At 50.4% G+C, this 23,674-nt stretch overlaps 2 protein-coding genes across 4 annotated transcripts in view; one reads left to right on the top strand and one right to left on the bottom strand.

Annotated features, from left to right (window-relative positions):
- Nucleotides 1-11,723, bottom strand: part of lysmd1 (LysM, putative peptidoglycan-binding, domain containing 1) — a 38,676-nt gene extending 26,953 nt beyond the window's left edge. For all 3 annotated transcript variants that reach the window (XR_011889528.1, XR_011889525.1, XM_072281495.1), the window contains exon 1: nucleotides 11,500-11,723. Coding sequence is in view for 1 of the 3 variants with exons in the window: in XM_072281495.1 (XP_072137596.1) it covers nucleotides 11,500-11,700 (201 nt within the window). In the remaining 2 variants the exon portion in view is untranslated. The remainder of the gene's footprint in view (nucleotides 1-11,499) is intronic.
- Nucleotides 11,724-12,077: 354 nt separating this feature from the next.
- Nucleotides 12,078-23,296, top strand: scnm1 (sodium channel modifier 1). The gene is made up of 8 exons (XM_072281481.1): nucleotides 12,078-12,222; nucleotides 12,930-13,000; nucleotides 16,352-16,440; nucleotides 16,912-17,024; nucleotides 18,606-18,700; nucleotides 21,132-21,283; nucleotides 21,612-21,759; nucleotides 22,245-23,296. Exons 1-8 carry the CDS (start codon nucleotides 12,172-12,174, stop codon nucleotides 22,342-22,344), a joined length of 819 nt encoding a protein of 272 aa, XP_072137582.1. The 5' UTR covers nucleotides 12,078-12,171; the 3' UTR covers nucleotides 22,345-23,296.
- Nucleotides 23,297-23,674: the final 378 nt, after the last annotated feature.

Raw genomic sequence — 23,674 nt, 5'->3', positions numbered from 1 at the left:
GTGTAGAAACACCTAGCCCTGAGACACCAGGCAAGGTCGTTCAATTCCAAACAATTGGTTTATGATCATTACATGTCTCTCTGGTGCTTCCTGCTCCCATCCCTCTCCTTTCCCTTATCCCAACCATGATTCCCCTCTTCCTGCCCCCTTCCCACTCTCAATCCACAAAAGACCCAGATCAGAATCAGGTTCACCATCACTCACACATGTCATGAAATTTGTTTTTTGCAGCAGCAGCACAGTGCAATACATAAAATTACTACAGTACTGTGAAAAGTCTTAGGCATCCTAGTTACTTATACGTGGCCGAGACCTTTGCACAGTACTGTACAGTGAGCACTGCCACAAGACAGCAGAATCCATCACCAGGGACTCCAATCATTTGACCCATACTCTCTTCTCACTACCACCATTGGACATAAAGTACAGGAGTCTCAAGTCCCACACCACCAGGTCCAGGAACAGTCATTACCCTTAATCACGTGTTCCCAACATTTGTTAGGCCATGGATCCCTACCTTTAACCGAAGAGTCCAAGGACCCATAGATAGAAAGCTGAGAAGCAAGACCTAGCAGGTAGTAATTTCTGGATTGCTGCCTGTACCACGCGCAGTGAGGGTAGAAACACGATGATTGGCAGATTAATGTATGGCTGGGGGGGCAGGGGGGACAGGACTTCAGGCTCTGGAATCATTGGGATCTCTTCTGGGGGAGGTATGACCTGTTTAAAAAAGACGGGCTGCACCTGAACCCGAGGGGGACCAATATTCTCGTGGGTAGGTTTGTTAGAGCTGCTGGGGAGGGTTTAAACTAATTTGGAAGAGGGGTGGGAGCTAGAGTGAAGGATAGGACAGATGGTTTAAAAAAAAGCAAAGTTAGCACGGAAGGGCTGTCAGGAAGGGCAGGCAGATGATAGGACGTAATTGCAGCCAGCAGGTTGAGTACCAGTTCATCAGGGCTGCGGAATCAAAAAGGGTAGCAAATGCAGTACTCAAAGCGTTACATCTCAATGCACGGAGTATAAGAATTAAGGTGGATTATCTTGCAGTACTATTACAGGTTGTTGGGTATGACATTGTGGCCATCACTAAATCATGGCTGAAGGATGACTGTCACTGGGAGCTGAATGTCCAAGATCACACATTGTATTGGAGGGATAGAATGTGTATTGGAGGCAGAGGGGGAGGCATGGCTCTGCTGGTAAAGAATTAGAAAGATGTGACATAGGATCAGAAGATGTTGAATCCTTGTGGGTTGAGTTGAGAAACTACACCCTGATGGAAAAGGAACCTGATGGCAGTTATATACAGGTCTCCCAACAGTAGCTGGGATCTGGACCACAGATTACACCAGGAAATAGAAAAAGCGCAAAAGGGCAATGTTATAATAGTCATGGGAGATTTCAACATGGAGGTCAATTGGGAAAATTAGGTTGGAAATAGACCCCGAGAGTGAGTTTGTTGATTGCCTATGAGATGTCTTTTTAGCGCAGTTTGTTGTTGAGCCTACTAGGGGAACAGCTATACTGGATTGGGTGTTATGTAATGAATCGGAGGCAATTAGGGAGCTTAAGGTAAAAGAACCCTTAGGAGATATTGATTACAATGTAACTTGAGCTCAACTTGAAATTTGATAGGGAGAAAGTAAAGCCTGATGTAGTAGTATTTCAGTGAAGTAAATTATAGGGGTATCAGAGGAGTTGGCCAAGGTAAATAGGAAGGAGCTGCTGGCAGGGATGTCTGCAGAGCTGCAATGGCCTGAGTTTCTAGGAAAAATGAGGAAGATGCAGAATAGATGTATTCCAAAAACAAAGAAATGCTCAAATGGCAAAATAGTACAACCGTGGCTGACAAGGGAAATCAAAGCTAATGTAAAAGCAAAGGAGAGTGCAGATAATAAAGCAAAAATTAGCGGGAAGATAGAGGATTGGGAGGCTTTTAAAAACCTACAGAGGGCAACTAAAAGAATCATTAGTTGGGAAAAGATGAAATTTGAAAACGTTAGCAAATAATATCAAGGTGCATAGAAAAAGTTTTTTTAAGTATATAAAAAAATAAAAGAAATGAGGGTGGATACAGGACCGCTAGAAAATGGGGCCGGAGAAATAACAACGGGGGTGAAGGAGATGGCAGATGAACTAAATGAGTATTTTGCATCAAACTTCACAGATGGACAACACTAGCAGTGTGCCAGATGTTGAAGGGTATGAGGGAAGAGAAGGGAGTGCAGTTACGATTACAAGGGAGAAGGTGCTCAAAAAAATAAATTGCACCCAAGGGTTCTGAAAGAGGTAGCTGTAGAGATTGTGGAGACATTAGTAGTGATATTTCAAAAATCATTAGACTCCGGTATGGTGCCAGAGGACTGGAAAATAACAAATGTCTCTCCACTCTTTAAGAAAGGAGGAAGGCAGCAGAAAGGAAATTATAGACAAGTTAGCCTGACCTCAGTGGTTGGAAAGATGTTGGAGTCAATTGTTAAGGGTGAGGTGATGGAGTACTTGGTGCCACAGGACAAGATAGTAAAAAGTCAACATGGTTTCCTTCAGGGAAAATCTTGCCTGACAAACCTGTTGGAACTCTTTGAGGAGATTACAAGTCAGATAGTTACAGGGGATGCAGTGGATGTTGTATATTTGGACTTTCAGAAGGCCTTTGACAAGGTACCACACATGAGGCTGCTTACCAAGTTAAGAGGCCATGGTATTACAAGGAAGTTACTGACATGATTAGAGTATTGGCTGATTGGTAGGAGGCAGCGAGAATAAAAGGATCTTTTTCTGGTTGGCGGCCAGTGACTAGCGGTGTTCCACAGGGGTTGGTGTTGGGACTGCTTTTTATGCTGTATGTAAATGATTTATTTGATGGAATAGATGGCTTTGTTGCCAAGTTTGCAGATGATACAAAGATTGGTGGAGGGGCAGGTAGTGTTGAGGAAACAGTAAGGCTGCAGAAGGACTTAGACAGATTAGGAGAATGGGCAAGTGAGCAGCAAATGAAACACAAAGTTGGAAAATGGATGGCCATGCACTTTGGTAGTAGAAATAAATTAGACTATTTTCTAAACAGGGAGAAAATCCAAACACTTGAGGTGCAAAGGGACTTGGGAGTCCTTGTGCAGAACACCCTAAAGGCTAATTTGCAGGTAGTCAGTGGTTAGGAAGGCAAATGCAATGTTAACGTTCATTTCCATAGGTCCAGAATACAAGAGCAGGGATGTGATGCTGAGGCTTTATAAGGCACTGGTGAGGCCTCCCCTTGAGTATCGTGAACAGTTTTGGGCTCCTCATCTAAAAAAAAATATGCTGGCATTGGAGAGGGTCCAGAGGAGGTTCACAAGGTTGATTCAGAGAATGAAACAGTTATCATATGAGGAGCATTTGATAGCTCTGGGAATTTGCTGGAATTTAGAAGGATGGGGTGGGCGGGGGGGGATCTCATTGAAAGCTTTTGAATGTTGAAAGGCCTAGACAAAATAGATATGGAAAGGATGTTTCCCATGTGGGGCAGTCTAGGACAAGAGGGCACAGCCTCAGAATGGAGGGGTGTCCATTTTAAACAGGGGTGCAGAGAAATTCCTTTTGCCAGAGGGTGGTGATCTTATGGAATTTATTACTACAGGCAGCTGTAGAGTCCAAGTTGTTGGGTGTATTTAAGGCAATGACTGATAGGTTCTTGATTGGTCATGGCATCAAAGGTTACAGAGAGAAGGTCGGGGAGTGGGACTGAGGAGGGGAAATAAGGATCAGTCATGAATGAAAGGCGGAGCAGACTCGATGGGCCAAATGGCCTAACTCTGCTCTCATGTCTTACGGTCTTATGGACCACAGGCTGGAAATTTCACTCAACAACGTGCAGACTCACTGTCAAGCACTCGACATCTGGTGTTGTCAACACTACTATTGGTCTATTTTTAAATCACATCACCTGCCTTCTTTTGCTCAATGGTCGTTTGTCTGTCTTTGTTTTTCGCAATATTCTACTGAATTCCTTTTATCCTCGAAATGTCTGAAAGACAGCTGCTCTCAGGGTAGTACAGATACGCTAACATATACACACTTTAATAAGCCCTGTGACCTCCTGGCTTTCCTCTGGGTGTTCCAGTTTCCCGCTACGTTGCGAAGACGCACAGGTTAGTGAGCTGTGGGCATGCTATCCCGACGCCAGAAGCCTGGTGACGCTTGCAGGCTGCCTCCCCTCCCCAGCACACCCTCCGAATACGTTGGTCAATGACGCAAATGATGCATTTCACGGTATGTTTTGAGGTACGCGTGACAAGTAGAGCTCTTTATCTTTTCAAGACTACCCCGCTCAAACGTTTGACACATTAATCTTGTGCTGTTTATTGGAATGCTCTCCTCAAAGTCAAGTTTATTGTCATCAAGCTTATCTGTCAAATGGTCCTTCCTGCTCTCCTTGTTCTCCTTATAGTCTGTTCATATGTTCACATTTAAGTTTGATTATTGATCTTTGCACATGTGACTGTTCTGCTGTTTGTAGACTGCTCATTGCTGTCTGCACTATTGTCTTGTAGATTGTTAGTTGCTATTGTGTTGTCCTGTGCTTTATGCTCGGCACCGAACCACGAGCAGTTCTGGTACGTTTCACTAACTGGCAATAAAGTGGCTCTGACTGAGGTAGTGTAGCGGTGAGCACAATGCTTTACAGTACAGGTGACCCAGGTTCAATTCCTGCGGCTGCCTCTCAGGAGTTTATACGTTCTCCCATTGACTGTGTGGGTGCTCCAGCTTCCTCCCACCATCAAAGACCTACCGGCTGGTAGGTCAATTGGTCATTGTAAATTGTCCTCTTTGATTGGGCTCCGGTTAAATCAGGAGTTTCTGAGTGGCGTGGCGTGAAGGGCCTGTTCCACACTGAATCTCAATAAATAAATAAATTCTGATCTACATGCGTGCAATGAAAAACTTACTTGCAGCAGCATCACAACAGAAAGGTAAAGTTATAAAGGGAAGGACTGAACACAAAAAAGCCATCTATTGTAGTGCAAATCACAGACACAAGAGATTCAGCAGCCACTGGAAATCCTGAGCAACACACACACAAAATGCTGGAGGAACTCAACAGGTCAGGAGGACCTGGTGAAGGGTCTTGGCCCAAAACATGGACTCTTCATTCCCTCTGTAGATACCGCTTGCCCCGCAGAGTTCCTCCAGCCCCGTCTACGGTGCCCACCGTTGTGCAGAATGTACAGTATTTACAAGAAAGAACACAGAACAAAAAGAAATGGTGCTTGGGGTTGTGCCGGTCGGTTCAGGAACCGAATGGTTGAAGGGAAGTCGCTGTTCCTGAACCTGGTGGTGTGGGACTTCAGGCTTCTGTATCTCCTGCCCCGATGGGAGCTGTGAGAAGAGGACTTTCATATGATGAAAGACTGGATCAACTAGGCTTATACTCGTTGGAATTTAGAAGATTGAGGGGGGATCTGATTGAAACGTATAAAATCTTAGAGGGATTGGACAGACTAGATGCAGGAAGATTGTTCCCGATGTTGGGGAAGTCAAGATCGAGGGGTCACAGTTTGAGGATAAAGGGGAAGCCTTTTAGGACCGAGATGAGGAAAAACTTCTTCACACAGAGAGTGGCGAATCTGTGGAATTCTCTGCCACAGGAATCAGTTGAGGCCAGTTCATTGGCTATATTTAAGAGGGAGTTAGATATGGCCCTTGTGGCTAAAGGGATCAGGGGGTATGGAGAGAAGGCAGGTACAGGGTTCTGATTTGGATGATCAGCCATGATCGTAATGGATGGCGGTGCAGGCTCGAAGGGCCCAATGGCCTACTCCTGCACCTATTTTCTATGTTTCTATGGCATGGCCCGGAGGGTGGGGATCTTTGATGATGGACGTTGCCTTCTTGAGATATAACTGATGGCGAGGAGAGCTGTGCCCAGGGCTCTCAATCCTAGGTGCTTGAATTTCCGCACCAGACCATGTTGCAGCTAGGGTTACACCGTATGTACCAAGGCCCAGTGAAAATTTTCGTTATGCGTGCTATTCAGACAAACCATTCCATCACATCAGAGCATTGAAGTCCTACGAGAGAAAACAATGACAGAATGCAGAGTAAAGCGTCACAGTTACAGACAGAGTGCAGTGTAGACAGTAAGGTGCAGGGGGCAAAACAAGGTCGATCACGAGACCAAGTTAATCTTTTAGTACAACCCACCCCACGATCAGTAGTGTCTACAGGTGTTACCACCTCAGGAAGGCAACATCCATTACAATCCACTGTGTTTTTGTTGTAGACTGTATAAATTGTGTTCAAATCACTTTTCTCTTGTAAATATCCACATCCCTGACCTGGTGTGCCTGTGATGCAGTGTCCCGATGCTTGTGACCATACTAAAGTAACCGTGAAACAAGGTCATCATTGAAATCGTTGTGATGAGGGGGCGTAGAGCGAGCCCTTTTGCCAGGGGAGTCTGGAACTAGACAAGAGGAGCCAGTTTTTCCACTCAGAGGAAAGTCAGTATGGAAACAAGCTGCCAGAGGAGGTACAATTTGTTTCAAAATGCAGAGGGATATCAAAGTTCAAAATACACTTATTAGCAAAGTATGTTTATGTTACTATATAAAACCTTGAGATTCATGTTGTAGGCATTTACAAGAAAAGGACAGTCCGGGATTTTATGAAAAAACTACACAATACATACACAAATACCGACAGACAAGCAATGTGCAAAAGAAGGCAAACTGTGCAAATGGAGAAAAAAAATCGCACCGAGAACACCAGTTGCAAAGAGTCCTTGAAAGTGAGTCCGTAGTTTGAGGATTCAGTTCTGGACATTATCAGGAGCCCGATAGTTGTTATTGTTCCTGAACCTGGTGGTGTGGGATCTAATCCTACCCGATTAACATCAGTTTTGTCACATATACATCCAAACATACCGTAAAATGTGTCGTCCGAGGACTTGCTGGGGGTCAGCCCCCAAGTGTTGCCAAGCTGTCAGCGGCAACGCAGCATGCCCACAACTCATTAACCCTCAAGTCTTCAGAATGTTGGAGGAAACTGGAACACCCAGAGGAAACCTCCACCATCACAGACAACAGGATCTGACACTGTAAAGCAATGTTTCCCAACCCTTTTTAGCCCAATGCCCCCCCAAAGCACCTTCATACTTGCCAAAGCCCCTCTTAGGCACAATATACTTTCCGTATAAATCACATCAATCAGACTAACATGAGAAAAATGATTCTGCTTTAAATTTTTATTTGTCTCTAAACCTAGCTTACATAGTACCTGTGCACTGTACAGCAGTTTCAATATCAACGTGATTCTTGAACTTCATGGTTTTTAGCAACAGATGAAATATCTGGTTCAAGTTGTGACAACAAAAACCTCAAGTCCCCACCTGTAACAATGTCCAAGCAGTTTCTGTTTGTTTGTGAGGATGTGGTTCACTGCACTGAAGCCTCTCTCAACAAGGAAGAGGATGGAAATGCAATGAAGAGCAGTTTGGCTCGTCCCCAAGGACCAGGAAACTTCGTGAGACAGTCTAGCCACATACCACAAAAGCCAACATTTTTGAAAAGCATTCTTGCTGCTTCATCATTCTGAATTTCGATAATTTCTTCTTGCAATCTCTCTTCCTGTTCTTCTACCTTGCAAAGAAATGGGTTAATTACCCAGTCCAAAATTTCTAGATCGTTCAATTCCTTGAATTGATCTTGCAGATCCTTTTTCAGTGACCGAAGGTGTAAGAAGTACTCATGCAAATCACCATCTGTGAAAGGGAGTGCCATACTTTCCATGCAGGGAAAATGTAAGAACATTCTCCTCCCAATGTTTTGCTTATATATATCCAATTTTTTGGATAAAAGTAAACACTGCACTTTTTGCTTGGATTAAATTGAAATTCGCACCCTGCAGTCTTATATTTAGAATGCTCATTTTGTCATACAGATTAGCTAGGTTTGCCACATCTCCACGCAGAAGTTCAATCTTGTTTCCTAAGCTCTTGTCAAATTTGAGCAAAAATTCAACCACAGTGTCAAAAAGATCAAAGAAATGTATTAAGCAGCAGCCTTTTGACAGCCAACACACTTCAGTCTGAAGAAGCAAGTGTTCAACCTCTTCATCATTATCTTGGCGTAAATGACGGAATATTTTGCAACTTAATGGATGAGCTTTAATTTTGTTGATAGCAGATAGTACAAGAGTCATGCTTGAAAAACAGTCACTGGCTGAGGTTTTTGGCTGTGAGATGCCAACGATGAATTACCCAATGGATTGGAAACAGACTTGGAATTTCTTTTTTCATAAATGCCACTAAACCAGCATGACAACCTGTCATATATAGTGCTCCATCTGTTGTACAAGAAATCATGTCCCTAATCGGAATACTTTTATCCTCAATATACATTTTGAGCTAGTTGCAGATTGATCCTTCATTGATATTTGTTTTTAACTTTTTATAATAGAGAATCTCTTCATAAACTTTCCCATTTTTGAGAAATCATACATACATCATTAGCACTGCCTTGTTGTCTCGCACAGTTGACTCATCCAGTTTTTTGTAGCTCTGTGCATAGTTGATACTAAATGTCTTAACTAATTTCATCGATACGAGCTACAGTGTTATTACTCAGAGGAATTGATTTTAAAATACTGGTATACATTTTGAGAACAGTGGTGAGCACTTCTGACACAGCAAATGTTATTAATCTTTCACCAATTGTATTAGACTGTCCACACTTTGCTATCATTTGATTAATTGAACAAATGATACAATTGGTTCCAAATTGTATCATTTCTTAATGCATGCATTACTAAATGACAATAAAAGAGGACTATGCGTCCTCATAATCTAATCTAATCATTTTGGAAATGTTATAAGAAGCAATGAGATCACTCAGGATCATTTTTAGCTTTCTTGGCAAATGACTCGAGTGTGCAGCACTTTTCAAAAGCTTCTTTCATCTTCTGGAAGTGAGTAGTACCCTAAGTAGCCTTTTCAGGGTGTCTTCTACAGAAGTGTTCCTGCAGTCTTGATGGTTCAAGCTTCATTAGATGACAGTATTACAAATAAGATACACAGGGTATCGTTGATCTGACGGGAACAGAATAAAACCGTACAAAACATTGCAACGATGCACTATCTGTAGTTTCTGTTCCTTAGCAGGATTAGAATTCAAAGCTTCACTGCCTTCAGACTCACAGGAGTCACGCATTACACATTTATCCATCATTTAAAATAAACTCAAAGATGAACACAAACTGGGAATGCCTATCGGATGATGACAATAGCAGCGAGTTGGCACAGTTGATCGGGTCTCCAGCCTCGAGTTAGGGTGCCACTTTCTGGCCAGCCAAGAGTCTTGAACAGTCTCTATTTCTATTTCTCCTAACGCCCCCTTAGGACATGTAACCACCCCCACTGGGAATCACTGCTGCAAAGCATTCCTCTAGTCCCCACAACACCGTGTCAAAAGCCTAGAAGCAAGTATCAACAGCCTCGAGGACATTGACAAGGCCCCCGGTACGAGTCTTGACCTCACCAAATACATCGTGATGATCTTGCACCTCATTGTTTACCTGCGCTGCACTTTCTCTGTAACTGTAACACTTTATTCTGCATTCTGTTACTGCTTTACCTCGTTCTACCTCCACGCACTGTGTAATGATGAATTGATCCGTATTAACAAATATTTAAGTAAATTTATTAACAAAATACATTTATGTCACAATAAGCAACCCTGAGATTCATTTTCCTGGGGGCATACTCAGTAAATCAGTAATAGGGTCAACGAAAGACTGCACCAACATGGTTGCTCAACCAGTGTGCAAATGTAAAAATAAAGAAATAGTAATAAATAAATACGCAATAAATGTTGAGAAGATGAGATGAAGAGTCCTTGAAAGTGACTCCATCGGTTGTAGGAACAATTACAGTGACGGGACAAGTGAAATTATCCCTTTTGGTTCAGGCGCCTGACGATTGAGGGGATACGCAAACACGAGGAATTCTGCAGATGCTGGAAATTCAAGCAACACACATCAAAGTTGCTGGTGAACACAGCGGGCCAGGCAGCATCTATATGAAGAGGTGCAGTCGACGTTTCGGGCCGAGGCCCTTCGTCCTGACCAGCAGCCAGAAGACAGCGTGTCCTGGGTGGTGGGGGTTCCTGATGATGGATGCTGCTCTCCTGCCCCACTGTTGCAGACCACTGAAAAGGGTCCCTGGTGCAAAATGGAGTCCTGACCTCACCATATACTTCATTATGGTCTTGCACCTTTTGGCATTTCACCCCTTACTAATAACAATTTGTTTTACTACTCTTCCTCTGAAGAGGATAATCTCACCCTGTCCTCTCACATTACACTCCATCTTGAAAACTGAGAGTCAGCAGCGCTACATCGAGCCCACTACACACTCCCTTGACCCAGTGTCCCTGCCATGACCCCACTGCACGCCCCTCTCACCCCAGTGTAGTTGTGTGGACCCCAGTGATTGCCTCCTCGTCCAGTGTCTCTGCATTGACACCAGTGTACGCTCTGTATCCAGTTCACTGTACTGAAGCCAGCGTACGTCCCCTTCACTCAGTGATGCTGCATTGACCCCAGTGCACACCCCCTGACCCAGTGTCGCTGTGGTGAACCCACGACACACCACCCTGACCCAGTATCGCTGTGTTGACCCCAGTACACACCCCACAACCCAGTGTCGCTGTGTTAAGCCCACGACACACACCCCCGACCCAGTGTCATTGTGTTGACCCCAGTACACACCCCCCGACCCAGTGTCGCTGTGTTAAGCCCACGACACACACCCCCGACCCAGTGTCACTGTGTTGAGCCCAGTGTACACCCCCTGACCCAGTGTCGCTGTGTTGACCCCAGTACACACTCCCCTGACCCCGTCACTGTGTTGACCCCACGACACACCCCCTGACCCAGTGTCGCTGTGTTGACCCCAGTGCACCTCCCTGACCCACTGTCACTGTGTTGACCCCAGTGCACCCCCCTGACCCACTGTCACTGTGTTGACCCCAGTGCACCCCCTGACCCACTGTCACTGTGTTGACCCCACGACACACACCCCCTGACCCAGTGTCGCTGTGTTGACCCCAGTGCACCCCCCTGACCCAGTGTCGCTGTGTTGACCCCAGTGCACCCCCCTGACCCACTGTCACTGTGTTGACCCCAGTGCACCTCCCTGACCCACTGTCACTGTGTTGACCCCAGTGCACCCCCCTGACCCACTGTCACTGTGTTGACCCCAGTGCACCCCCTGACCCACTGTCACTGTGTTGACCCCACGACACACACCCCCTGACCCAGTGTCGCTGTGTTGACCCCAGTGCACCCCCCTGACCCACTGTCACTGTGTTGACCCCAGTGCACCCCCTGACCCACTGTCACTGTGTTGACCCCACGACACACCCCCCGACCCAGTGTCACTGTGTTGACCCCACGACACACCCCCCGACCCAGTGTCGCTGCATTAATCCCAGTGTCTCTGCTCCAATGCCCCGTACTCACGGTCACTCCGTATCGTAGCGCCAGCCCCTGCAGGGTATCGCCAGGCTGCAGCCGGTGCTCCAGGTGCCGGCCGCAGGCGGGCGAGCCGGGGCACCGGGCAGTGCTGCCGTACGAGCGGGTACGGCCGGCCACTGAAGCCCGCAGCGCCCCGCACTCGTTCGCCGCGGAAGAGCCGCCGCCACCCCCGTCGCCAGTCGCCATCAACAGCCGCAGCTCTCTGGACCGGACCGGGGGGGGGGGGGGGGGGGGGGGCGCTGCGAGGCACGCTGAGGGTTGTAGTTTAATGCTCCGACACCACATCCGCTTCCGGCGCCAGCCGCACAATCAGGGACTACAACTCCCGGCAGATTCCGGGGCTCCCTGAGCTTCAGGGGATTCGGCGCCATTTTGAAAAGTGAGGTTTCTGATCGACTTTAACTGTTCGTTTTTTTCTAGTCTGGATTCAGAACTAATTCCTTCCCGCTGTCCTCTTTCGCTATCGCTTTTCTTCGGTGATTACTGAGAAACCGGCTGCCGTGATGGCTATTGGGCAATGTAGTTCACACTGCACCCGGGGGCATCCAAGATATTGTAGTCCGTTTCCCGCTACCCCGCCCGCTGCCGCCGCAAGGCACTACAAGTCCCAAAATCCACTGCGCTCGGCCGGAAGCTGATCCCGCCGGTCCACACGCCATGGCCTTCAAACGGGATGGGGATGATCTGAGTCAACTCAACATCCTCAGGGTGAGTGCGGGGAGGGGAGGGGACGGCGGGGGATTCCGGGTCCACAAGTGGGTGTGGGCCGCCGTGGCGATGGTCCTGTCCCCCAGGGAACTTGTCTCTCTCACCCAGAGGCAATCGGTTGCTATGAAATGCCCCATCATTCGGAGACCGCGGGTTGTCAGGGCAACGACCCCCGACACCCGGAGACCGCGGGTTGTCAGGGCAACGACCCCCGACACCCGGAGACCGCGGGTTGTCAGGGCAACGACCCCCGACACCCGGAGACCGCGGGTTGTCAGGGCAACGAGCCCGGAGACCGCGGGTTGTCAGGGCAACGAGCCCCGACACCCGGAGACCGCGGGTTGTCAGGGCAACGAGCCCCGACACCCGGAGACCGCGGGTTGTCAGGGCAACGAGCCCCGACACCCGGAGACCGCGGGTTGTCAGGGCAACGAGCCCCGACACCCGGAGACCGCAGTGTCGATGTCACCTACACCCCAACCGGAGATACCGGTCCCTCTGCCATTGACGGCTGTTTCTTCAGCTGTCCGGCTCCTGAGCTCTAGAACTCCCCCCTGTGCCTGTCCCTCCCACGCCCCTCATCCCAGCAGCGCCGGGGGAGGGCTGTAGCACAGCCTCCCACTCGGGGTGCTCCCAGGGAACGCTCTCCCCGCCGTGAAGTCAACGGGACCGTGTCCGTGCCGGCAGTAACCTCCCTCTCCCCACAGAAGCGCCGGGTGGCAGACTTGCTGGCCAGCTACATCCCCGAAGACGAAGCCATCCTGCTGAAGAGCGGAAGGTGAGGGAAGCATTCGATATCTTTGCAGGAGGGGAGGGGAGGGGTTTGGTGGACGAAGATGGAAAGGGTGGGGGTAGCAGGAGGAGGATGGTGAGTGTGAGGAACGAGCTGCCAGAGGAACTGGCTGAGGCTGGTACATTAACAACATTTAAAAGGCACTTGGACAGGTACACGGATGGGAAAGGTTTAGAGGGATATGGACAGGGACACGGATGGGAAAGGTTTAGAGGGATACGTACTGGTACACGGATAGGAAAGGTTTAGAGGGATACGGACGGGTACACGGATAGGAAAGGTTTAGAGGGATATGGACAGGTACACGGATAGGAAAGGTTTAGAGGGATACGGACGGGTACACGGATAGGAAAGGTTTAGAGGGATACGGACGGGTACACGGATGGGAAAGGTTTAGAGGGATACGGACGGGTACACGGATAGGAAAGGTTTAGAAGGATATGGACAGGTACATGGATAGGAAAGGTTTAGAGGGGTACGGACGGGTACACGGATAGGAAAGGTTTAGAAGGATATGGACAGGGACACGGATAGGAAAGGTTTCGAGGGATACGGACAGGTACACGGATAGGAAAGGTTTTGAGGGATACGGACAGGTACACGGATAGGAAAGGTTTAGAGGGATATGGACCGGTACACGGATAGGAAAGGTTTAGAGGGATATGGACAGGTACACGGATAGGAAAGGTTTAGAGGGATACGGATAGAAAAGGTTTAGAGGGATACGGACAGGTACACGGATAGGAAAGGTTTTGAGGGATACGGACAGGTACACGGATAGGAAAGGTTTTGAGGGATACGGATAGCAAAGGTTTAGAGGGATACGGACAGGTACACGGATAGGAAAGGTTTTGAGGGATACGGACAGGTACATGGATAGGAAAGGCTTAGAGGGATACGGACAGGTACACGGATAGGAAAGGTTTAGAGGGATACGGACAGGTACACGGATAGGAAAGGTTTAGAGGGATACGAACAGGTACACGGATAGGAAAGGTTCAGACGTATATGGACAGGTACACGGATAGGAAAGGTTTAGAGGGATGTGGACAGGTACACGGATAGGAAAGGTTTAGAGGGATACGGACAGGTACACGGATAGGAAAGGTTTAGAGGGATATGGACAGGGACACGGATAGGAAAGGTTTAGACGTATATGGACAGGTACACGGTTGGGAAAGGTTCAGAGGGATACGGACAGGTACGCGGATAGGGAAGGTTCAGAGGGAGACGGATAGGAAAGGTTTTGAGGGATACGGACAGGGACACGGATAGGAAAGGTTTAGAGGGATACGGACAGGTACACGGATAGGAAAGGTTTAGAGGGATATGGACAGGTACACGGATAGGAAAGGTTTAGAGGGATACGGACAGGTACACGGATAGGAAAGGTTTAGAGGGATATGGACAGGTACACGGATAGGAAAGATTTAGAGGGATACGGACAGGTACACGGATAGGAACGGTTTAGAGGGATATGGACAGGTACATGGATAGGAACGGTTTAGAGGGATACGGACAGGTACAGGGATAGGAAAGGTTTAGAGGGATATGGGTCAAGTGTGGACAAATGGGATGAGCTTAGAAGGGTCGAGGACCTCATTGACTCATTCTTCCCTTCTCTCGTCGAGTCTAATGAAGTTGAGTTTATTGAGATGTGCTGGAGAGAACTGGGTTCGATGGTGACCTCCTTTGCTGTGTGTGTGGAGTTTACACATTCTCCCTGTGACCACATGGGTTCTTTTCTCTCCCCTCCCCCCTGCCCCCATCCCGTGCTCCTGTTCCCTCCCAGATCCCAACCACGTGCAGGGTCGGTGGGTCAATCAGCCAGTGTAAATCACCAGCCCCACCCCTCCCACCACTGCCAATTGTTGTCACATGTGCCAAGGTATAATGAAAAGGTTTTTCTGTTGGTGATCAGCTGGACGGATCAGTACATGGAGGGAGTAGAATGAAAAATAGGAGTAGGGTGTTACAGTTACAGAGAGAGTGTGCAGTGCTGATGAGAGTGGGGCAGACGTTTCTCGAGCAGGGTGGGTGGTATCCTTATTGCCCTTACTGGCCCTTTTGGCATTTTCCTGTACACTTGTCCTTGGTGCTGGGTAGGCTGGTGCCAGGGATGCGCTGGGCAGTGTTGACCACCCTTCGCAGAGCCTGCCCGCCGCACACCTGCAGGAGGTAGTGCGTATAGGTGGGCATAATCTTTATACTTCATTGTCGCCACGCAATTGCTACGAGAACGTACAATCATCACCGCAATATTTGATTCTGCGCTTCACACTCCCTGGATTACAAATATTAAATATTAAAAATATTAAATATTAAAAATTTAAACTATAAATCATAAATAGAAAATAGAAAAAAACCCAGAGGCAGGTCCGGATATTTGGAGGGTACGGCCCAGATCCGGGTCAGGATCCGTTCAGCAGTCTTATCACAGTTGGAAAGAAGCTGTTCCCAAATCTGGCCGTACGAGTCTTCAAGCTCCTGAGCCTTCTCCCGGAGGGGAGAGGGACAAAAAGTGTGTTGGCTGGGTGGGTCGTGTCCTTGATTATCCTGGCAGCACTGCTCCGACAGCGTGCGGTGTAAAGTGTAATCCAGCTGCCTTTGGCCTCGTCAGAGAGTGGAAATGTTGGTGAGCTTTCCTGATCGTGTAGGATGTCTTGTGGGACCACGAAGTGCTCGCTCCCAGGAGTTTCCACAGACATGCCACTGGTGTAAAGGAGGCTGTGAGTGGTGTGAGTTCTGCTGAAGTCGATAACCGTCTCCTTTGACTCGTTGAATTTGCCTGGCTCCAGGCCTCAAGTTCTTCGACCTCCTCTCCGCGAGTCATCTCATCATTGACTGTCATGTCATCGGTGAACTTGACAATGTGATTACTTAGGTGTTCGGCCATACCGTGTGAGCGGAGCGTACAGTAACGGGCTCAGCACACAGCCCTGGGGGCAGCCATGTTGAGGATGATGGAGAGGGGGGAGTGGTGCAGCCTGACAGTCCAGTACAGTGGTGTATTCAGACCAAACAGTCGGAGTTTGTTCACCAAGTGTGGTTGCGGGTGGAGCAGTTGCTGTACTGGGGGTGGTCCATCCGGATAGGATATTTTCTGTGTGTGTGGGGGGGGGGCAAAATCTGGGGAGAGTGAAATGGGGACGGCAGGGAATGGGTGGTTGGTCAGCACGGACTAGATGGGCTGAAGGGCGTGACACTGTGCTGCTTCGCCCTGAGGGACAGGGGTGATGGGGGAAACTGTCTTTGGAAGGCTGTGGAGCCTGTGGCTGACTGTACGTCTCCCGACTGTACCTTCACTGGGCTGTGTCTTTCCCTCTCTTTCCCAAGGTATGCCTGTTCCGTCTGTTCCTACCGCCCCGTCTTCGACACAGTCGACATGCTGGCTGTTCACAGGGCAGGGAAGAAGCACATTGCCAGTAAGTGGTAAGCGGGAGAGGGTCTGAGGCGGGAGGGACGAAATCAGAACCTGGTTTAACTTTGAGGCGTCGTATTTTGAAGGTGCCCTGGATACGGTACAGCTGAAGAAATTGGTGACATACCAAGTGTCCTCAATCTCCAAATGAAATATATCTAATGGGGATGTTGGGAGGGAGGGAAGGCCACAGGAATGGAGGCAGTGAGGATAATGGGAGGAAGGGCACAGGGCAGGCGGGAGGGAGAGAGAGAGCCTTGCAGACAGGGTGGTGGCGTCAGAAGGGAAGGTTCAGCGTGGGATGGTGGGAGGGAGAGGGGGTGCGCTGCAGGAGGGTGTATCACGGTTCATTTTGGGGAAGATGATCTCTGCCTGGCCACTGCTCCTGTTTCCCCATGACAAGGTTGACCACTCCCGCTGCTGATCGATTGTCATGTGCATTTAAATAACCACTGACCCATCCCTCTCACCCCAGGCCTCCAGCAGTTCTACGGACGGAAGAGGGAACTACAGATGGCAGTTCAGAAGCACCGGCACCGGAGCCACATCCAGGAGGAGGAGTCGGGCTCAGAATCCAGGCCTGAGCAGGTAAAACCCGGCGCACGTTCACCCCGGAATCCCTGAGCCGGTAAAACCCGGCACGTGCTCAGTCCGGAATCCCTGAGCGGGTAAAACCTGGCACACGCTCACTCCGGAATCCCAGAGCGGGTAAAACCCGGCGCACGTTCACCCCGGATTCCCTGAGCCAGTAAAACCCGGCACAGGCTCAGTCCGGGATCCTTGAGCGGGTAAAACCCGGCATGTGCTCACTCCGGAATCCCTGAGCTGGTAAAACCCGGTACAGGCTCACTCTGGGATCCCTGAGCGGGTAAAACCCTGCATGTGCTCACTCCGGAATCCCTGAGCAGGTAAAACCTGGCACGTGCTCACTCCGGGATCCCTGAGCGGGTAAAACCCGGCACAGGCTCACTCTGGGATCCTGAGCGGGTAAAACCCGGCACAGGCTCACTCCGGGATCCCTGAGCCAGTAAAACCCGGCACGTGCTCAGTCCGGAATCCTTGAGCGGGTAAAACCCGGCATGTGCTCACTCCGGAATCCCTGAGCTGGTAAAACCCGGCACAGGCTCAGTCCGGGATCCTTGAGCGGGTAAAACCCTGCATGTGCTCACTCCGGAATCCCTGAGCAGGTAAAACCTGGCACGTGCTCACTCCGGGATCCCTGAGCGGGTAAAACCCGGCACACGCTCACTCCGGGATCCCTGAGCCAGTAAAACCCGGCACGTGCTCAGTCCGGAATCCTTGAGCGGGTAAAACCCGGCATGTGCTCACTCCGGAATCCCTGAGCTGGTAAAACCCGGCACAGGCTCACTCTGGGATCCCTGAGCGGGTAAAACCCTGCATGTGCTCACTCCAGAATCCCTGAGCAGGTAAAACCCGGCACACACTCACTCCAGAATCCCAGAGCCAGTAAAACCCGGCATACGCTCACTCCGGGATCCCTGAGCAGGTAAAACCTGCCACACGCTCACTCTGGAATCCCTGTGGAGAGTGCAGAGCAGGCAGGCAAAGTGCAGGGGTCACGATAGGCAGACTGAGAGATCAAGATTTCATCTTTTAGCATACGAGAGGTCTGATGACAGCAGGATAGAAGCTGTCCTTGAATCTCTGGTATGAATTTTAAAGTTCTTGTCTCTTCTACCAGGTGGGAGAGTGGGGAACGAAGAATGCCTAGGGTGGGAGAGATCTTTGATGTTGGCAGCTTTCCTGAGACAGTGACATGTGGAGACAGAGTCAGTGGAATGGGAAACGAGGTCCCGGTGGGTTTGGAGGGAGTGGGAAACAGGGTTCCTGGTGGGTTTGAAGGGAGTTGGAAACGGGGTCCCCAGTAGATTTTAAATGAAGCAAGAAATGGGGCTCTCGTTGGATGAGAGGAGAGGGAACAGGTTTTTCAGATTTATTCTTGGTGCCCTGACTGACCAAGGCAAACATCCGATCAGTCTTCAGTACCACCCCATCCACCTGTGGCTGCCCCTCGTGAGCCACAAACTGTGATCCGAAGATCCCCTGGGCGGGGAAATAGGAGCTGCTGTCCCTGTATTTTTCATTGAGCCCCATCCCGGCAGCAGTGTGAGGGATTACTGACCGAGATCTCGGCTTGATTCATTGCAGGAGCCGCTGCCGCCTCTCCTCAGGAAGACCCGACAGATAGCTCACCACGCGCTGCTGAGAGCGGCCCCCTACAACAGCTGCTGCAAACGGAAACGGTACCACTGCATCGTCATTCTCGCTGTCCGCCACGCTGCGGGGTTGGGGGGGGATGTGGGAACAACAGGGAGATTCACCGGCGTGTTGCCGAGAATGGAGGGCTGGAGATGTCAGGAGAGATTGGGAAAGCTGCCTTTGTTCTCAGGAGGCTGAGCGGTGACATTTTAGGTGCATTGATTGGACAGGTAGTGAGAAACTCCCCCTTACCCCTGGGCCCGTTACAGTCTAAGACCACTGAAACAGGCCCTGCAGCCCAACTGGTCCAAGCTGACCAAAATTCCCATTTGGCCCATATCCTTCTAAACCAGGGGTTCCCAACCTTTTTTATGCCATGGACCAATGCCATTAAGCAAGGGGTCTGTGAAGCCCAGGTTGGGAACTCCTGCTCGAAACCTTTCCTAACCGTGTACCTGTCCAGGTACCTTTCCAGTGTTATTGTACCTGCCTCAACCACTTCCTCTGGCAGCTCACTCCATAGACTGACCACCCTCTGGGTGAAGAAGCTGCCCCTCAGGTTCCTATTAAATCTCTCCCCTCTTACCTTAAACCTGTGCCCTCAAACCCTGGGGAAAAGACTGTGTACATTCACCATATCTCATGATTCTCTACACTGCTGTACGCCACCCTTCAGTCTCCTACGCTCCAAGGAATAAAGTCTCAACCTCTCTCCATAACTCAGTCCCTTGCGTCCTGGCAACATCCTCCCCTCTGCACTGTTTCTGGCTTAACGGCATCTTTCCTGCAGCAGGACGTCCAAAAGCAAACACAATCTTCCAAATGTGGCCTCACCAGTGTCTTGTACAACTGCAGCCTAACATCCCACCTTCAATTCTCCAGGCCCTGACTTTCTTCCTCGCCCTCCCAGCCTTCCCTGAATTGGGATGAGCAGAACTGGGGGACAGGGTGGTGAAGAAAGCGCTTGGCACGTTGGCCGCCTTCAGTCAGGACACTGAGTGCTGGAGTGGAAGTGACGTGTTACAGCTGTCCAAGACGTTGGTGAGGTCGCACTTGGAGTACTGTGTGCAGTTCTGGTGGCACAACTATAGGAAGGATGTCATTAAGCTGGAGACGGATGTTACTAGGGCTGGAGGATTTCAGTTATAAGGAGAGACTGGATAGGCTGAGACTGTTTTTCCCAGAGAGACGGAAGCTGAGGGGTGACCTGATAGATGTTTCTAAAACCATGGGAGGTGTAGATAAGGTAGATGGTCACACACATTTTCCCCCAGGGTAGAGGAGTGAAAACACAGGAAAATTGGAACTAGCAAAGGCAGACACATTGGTTAACACGGATAAGGTGTTTCTGTACTGTACAACTTGGAGAACTCTGTCCTAGATGTGAGACCCGTCAGATCTGGAGGCAAGGAGCGAGTGCCATGCTGCTGGAAGGGCCACAGAGACTGCAGAACCCCAAATGGCCCAGGGAGCAGAGTATGATAGACGTTTCGAAGCTTATCTCAGGCATCTGTACCAGCACCCTGCAGAGGGTGGTAAATTGTTCCTGGGGTCACACGCTCCACGCAGAACTGCAGCCCTGCCTGCCCCGTAACCCCTCACCCTTGCCTCAAAGGCAGACCCTGTCCGTGAGGACTGGGCGTCTCTTCCTCTCTCCCTCCCCATGGGGAAATCATGAAGGTGGTCAGAAATGGGTTGGCTCTTGCTTCCAATATTAAGGGTCCTGAGGGGAAGGTGCAGAGAGGGTGTCGAGCACGGGGGGGGGGGGGGGTCACTCTTTTAAAGTGAGGTGGCAGCCATTTAAGACAGGGTTGAGGAGAAAGGTTCCCTCCTGAGCCAGTTGAAACTCTTTGCCTCAAAAGCAAGGGCTCTAAGATGGCAGGAGATCTGTTTTCGAACAGAATCAGGTTTCATATCACTGGCAATAATATCATGAAATTTGTTGTTTTGCAGTAGAAGTACATTACAATACTTAGTAACTCTAAACTGCAATAGGAAGTATATATAAAAATTAAATAAGTACTGCAAAGAGAGAATAGTAAGGTTGTGTTCATGGGTTCAATATCCATTCAGAAATCTGATGGCAGAGGGGAAGAAGCTGTTCCTGAAACATCAAGTGTGTACCTTCAGATTCCTGTACCTCATCCTTGATGGTAGCAATGAGAAGAGGGTGGGGTTTCGAGAAGGTTTATGAGAATGATCCCCATAATGAAAGGGTTAAAGTACGAGGAACATGGATGTCTCTGGGCCTGCACTCAATGGAGTTCAGAAGGATGGGATGGGGGCAGGAATGCCATTGAAGCCTACCAGACACTGGATGGAGTGGACATGGAGAGGATGGTTCCATCATTGGGAAGGTTCAGGATCCGAGGGCACAGCTGATAATAAAGCCCTGTGAGCTGGCAGTCGCGTCATGTCGGGACGATCTGACCCCTGCGCCTCCCATGCCAACTGTGCACCTCTCCTCCTCCTCAGATCCGGCGACGACCACCCCAGACAGGTGCCTAGCCCCAGCCCTGCAGAGGGGGGGCAGCAGCCAGTGGGGGCACTGAGCGTGGCCTCAGGGCGGCCAGGGACGTGTGCCAACGCCTGGGGGGGCGGCCAGCAGCCCCGAGAGGCATCAGCAGGTACCGGGATGAGAACTCAGGATGGGGGAAGTGAGGGTGGGAGTGCTGTTGGGGAAGTGGGGAAAGAGGTTAATGGGGCAGGGGTTGTTCAGAGAGAGCGGGAGAGAGGGAGGGAAGGTGGGAGCGGCTGGAGGAAGGGAAGAAAGGGTGAAGGGGAGGAGAGGGATGGAGTGAGGCAGAGGGAGAGAAAGAAGATGGAGGGAAGGAAGGGAATACAGAGGGTTGGGAGAGTGAAAGAAAGAGGAAGAAAATGGGGAGGGAGGGGGATTGTTGTGAAGGGGGGGTTAAGCGTGCACCTCCTGTCACTATCCCTCCTCTATCCCCAAAGGATCCCACTCCTGGACTGGGGCTGATGCTGACGCTGGGCTCAGGGGCCGCAGGAAGAGTGACCGGTGCCACCCTCCCTCACCCTCACCCGTGGCAGAGGTGGACCCTGCCAGGCAGAAGCTGCTGGAGTACCAGCTGCACCTGAGGAGGTGAGGCACTGCGGACGGAGAGATCTCCCCATCCCCACCCCTTACCGTCACACCCTCCGCCCCCACCGATGCAGAGTGAGCTGTCCGCCGTGGCAACTGCTTCACTCCCCCACCCAGGGGAGGGGGTGGGGGGTTGGGTTTAATGCCACACCTCCTCAGCCCATGGATAAAGGGTCTGTACTCTGCATAGTAAGATGCCACTGTGACAGGGTCATCATGGCGGTTGGGGGACACAGTTGCCCACGGTATGTGGGGAGGAAACGTCCTCCTTTACAGCATCCCCTCACTGTCCATCACTCCCACTCCACGGCCCCCCCCTCACAGCCCATCGTCCCCTCCCCAACCCCTACTAATTCCTCCACACTCAACCCACCTCCCTCCAAATCCCACTAATTCCACCAGCGTTAAGCTCCTTCCCCTCCAACCCGTTCGCACGGGGAAGATGCTTGGTGCTCACTCCCTCCCCTCTGCCTTTCTCCCCACAGCTCCGGTTGGATTCCGGACTCTGACGGGAAGTGGGTGCGGGATGCGGCTGTCGAGTTCGACTCAGATGAGGAGGAACCTCCAGCACTGCCCCCACCCTGAGGCCAGGCCACCACCTCCTCTCTGTGTCACCTGCTCTGCCTTCTGTCAACCAACACCCCCCACTCACCCCTCACCCCTCACCCTCCCTCCTTCCTCCCTCGCCCACTCACCCCTCATTCTCCCTCCTTCCTCCCTCACCCCTCACTCTCCCTCCTTCCTCCCTTGCCCCCTCACCCTTCACTCTCCCTCCTTCCTCCCTCACCCCTCAACCACTCTCCCTTCACCCTCTGTTCCTCACCATGATGCTCCCTCCTCCGATCCACCTTCCCCCCACTGTCCCCCCCTCCCCACTGCCACACCTCCCCCTCTCAGTGAAGTTGGGCTGGGCTGCGAGCAGGATAAAACGGGATCAGTGTGACTGGGAGGGTGCGGGGTAGGAGGGGTTAGCACGGATTTGAGGTACAAAGGGCCTGTTCCTGTGCATTATCTTTCAACACAACCAGGAGTTTCATTACTGGTGATCTCGAAGGGTCAGGCCCAACTGAGAGACACCCATTCTCCCTCCTCCCTCCCCAATCCCTGCTGATTCCTCCAACATTCATCACCTCCCTCCCCCACCCCTCCCACCGCCACCCACTCCCTCCTATCCAGCCTTCACATCTACCACCTCGGCACAAAGTACCCACTATCTTCAACAACTGTTGAAGCCAACTGTCTCAGATAACCTGCCATCCTGTTTGTGGCAGAGCTGATGTGCTGGATGACTGTACAACAATAACTGGGTCAGAACCTGAAGAACACAATCACGATGGGGGGAGAGGACACTGATGGGTCTGGTATGGTGCGACAGCGACCCCCCCCCCAGAAAGAACCCCACATTGATGCCGAGTAGTTGAACTGACCAGTGAACAAGTGGCAAAGGAACTGGATGATTGTGACTGTAATGGACCAGAGTGAACTGTAACCAATGGGAATGTCACGGTCTACAGTTAAAATGCGTCTGACTCTTTAACGGTGTGAAACCTTCTGTGTAGTTGGGGTAACCTCCTGACCCACTAACCCGTGTGTGTGTACGCACGCACACGCCTGGATATGCAGTCGTCTCTAGCGTTGAGGCGCAGCGTGGAGCAGCCTGGGTGTCAGGAGGTGCGGGGGGGGGGGCTCCCATTTCCTTTCCCTCCCTCCCACTTACCTCCCCTTCTCCCTACCTGTGCGTGCTTGGTTCATTGTGCCGAAGGTTATTTGCACTGAGCTTGCACGTTTGTGTAAGAGTCCGTGGTTAAATACACATCGGTATGTGTGCACGGGTTATTTGCACGCCCGCTTGCACACTTGTATGCATGCCATCGTCAGATGCGCGCCCGTGTGCCTGTCCGGGTTATTTGCACAA

Source organism: Mobula birostris, chromosome 2, assembly GCF_030028105.1.
Source record: "Mobula birostris isolate sMobBir1 chromosome 2, sMobBir1.hap1, whole genome shotgun sequence".
Taxonomy (NCBI): domain Eukaryota; kingdom Metazoa; phylum Chordata; class Chondrichthyes; order Myliobatiformes; family Myliobatidae; genus Mobula; species Mobula birostris.
Note: the sequence above shows the minus strand (reverse complement) of the source record. Positions and strands in the feature narration are given on the sequence as shown.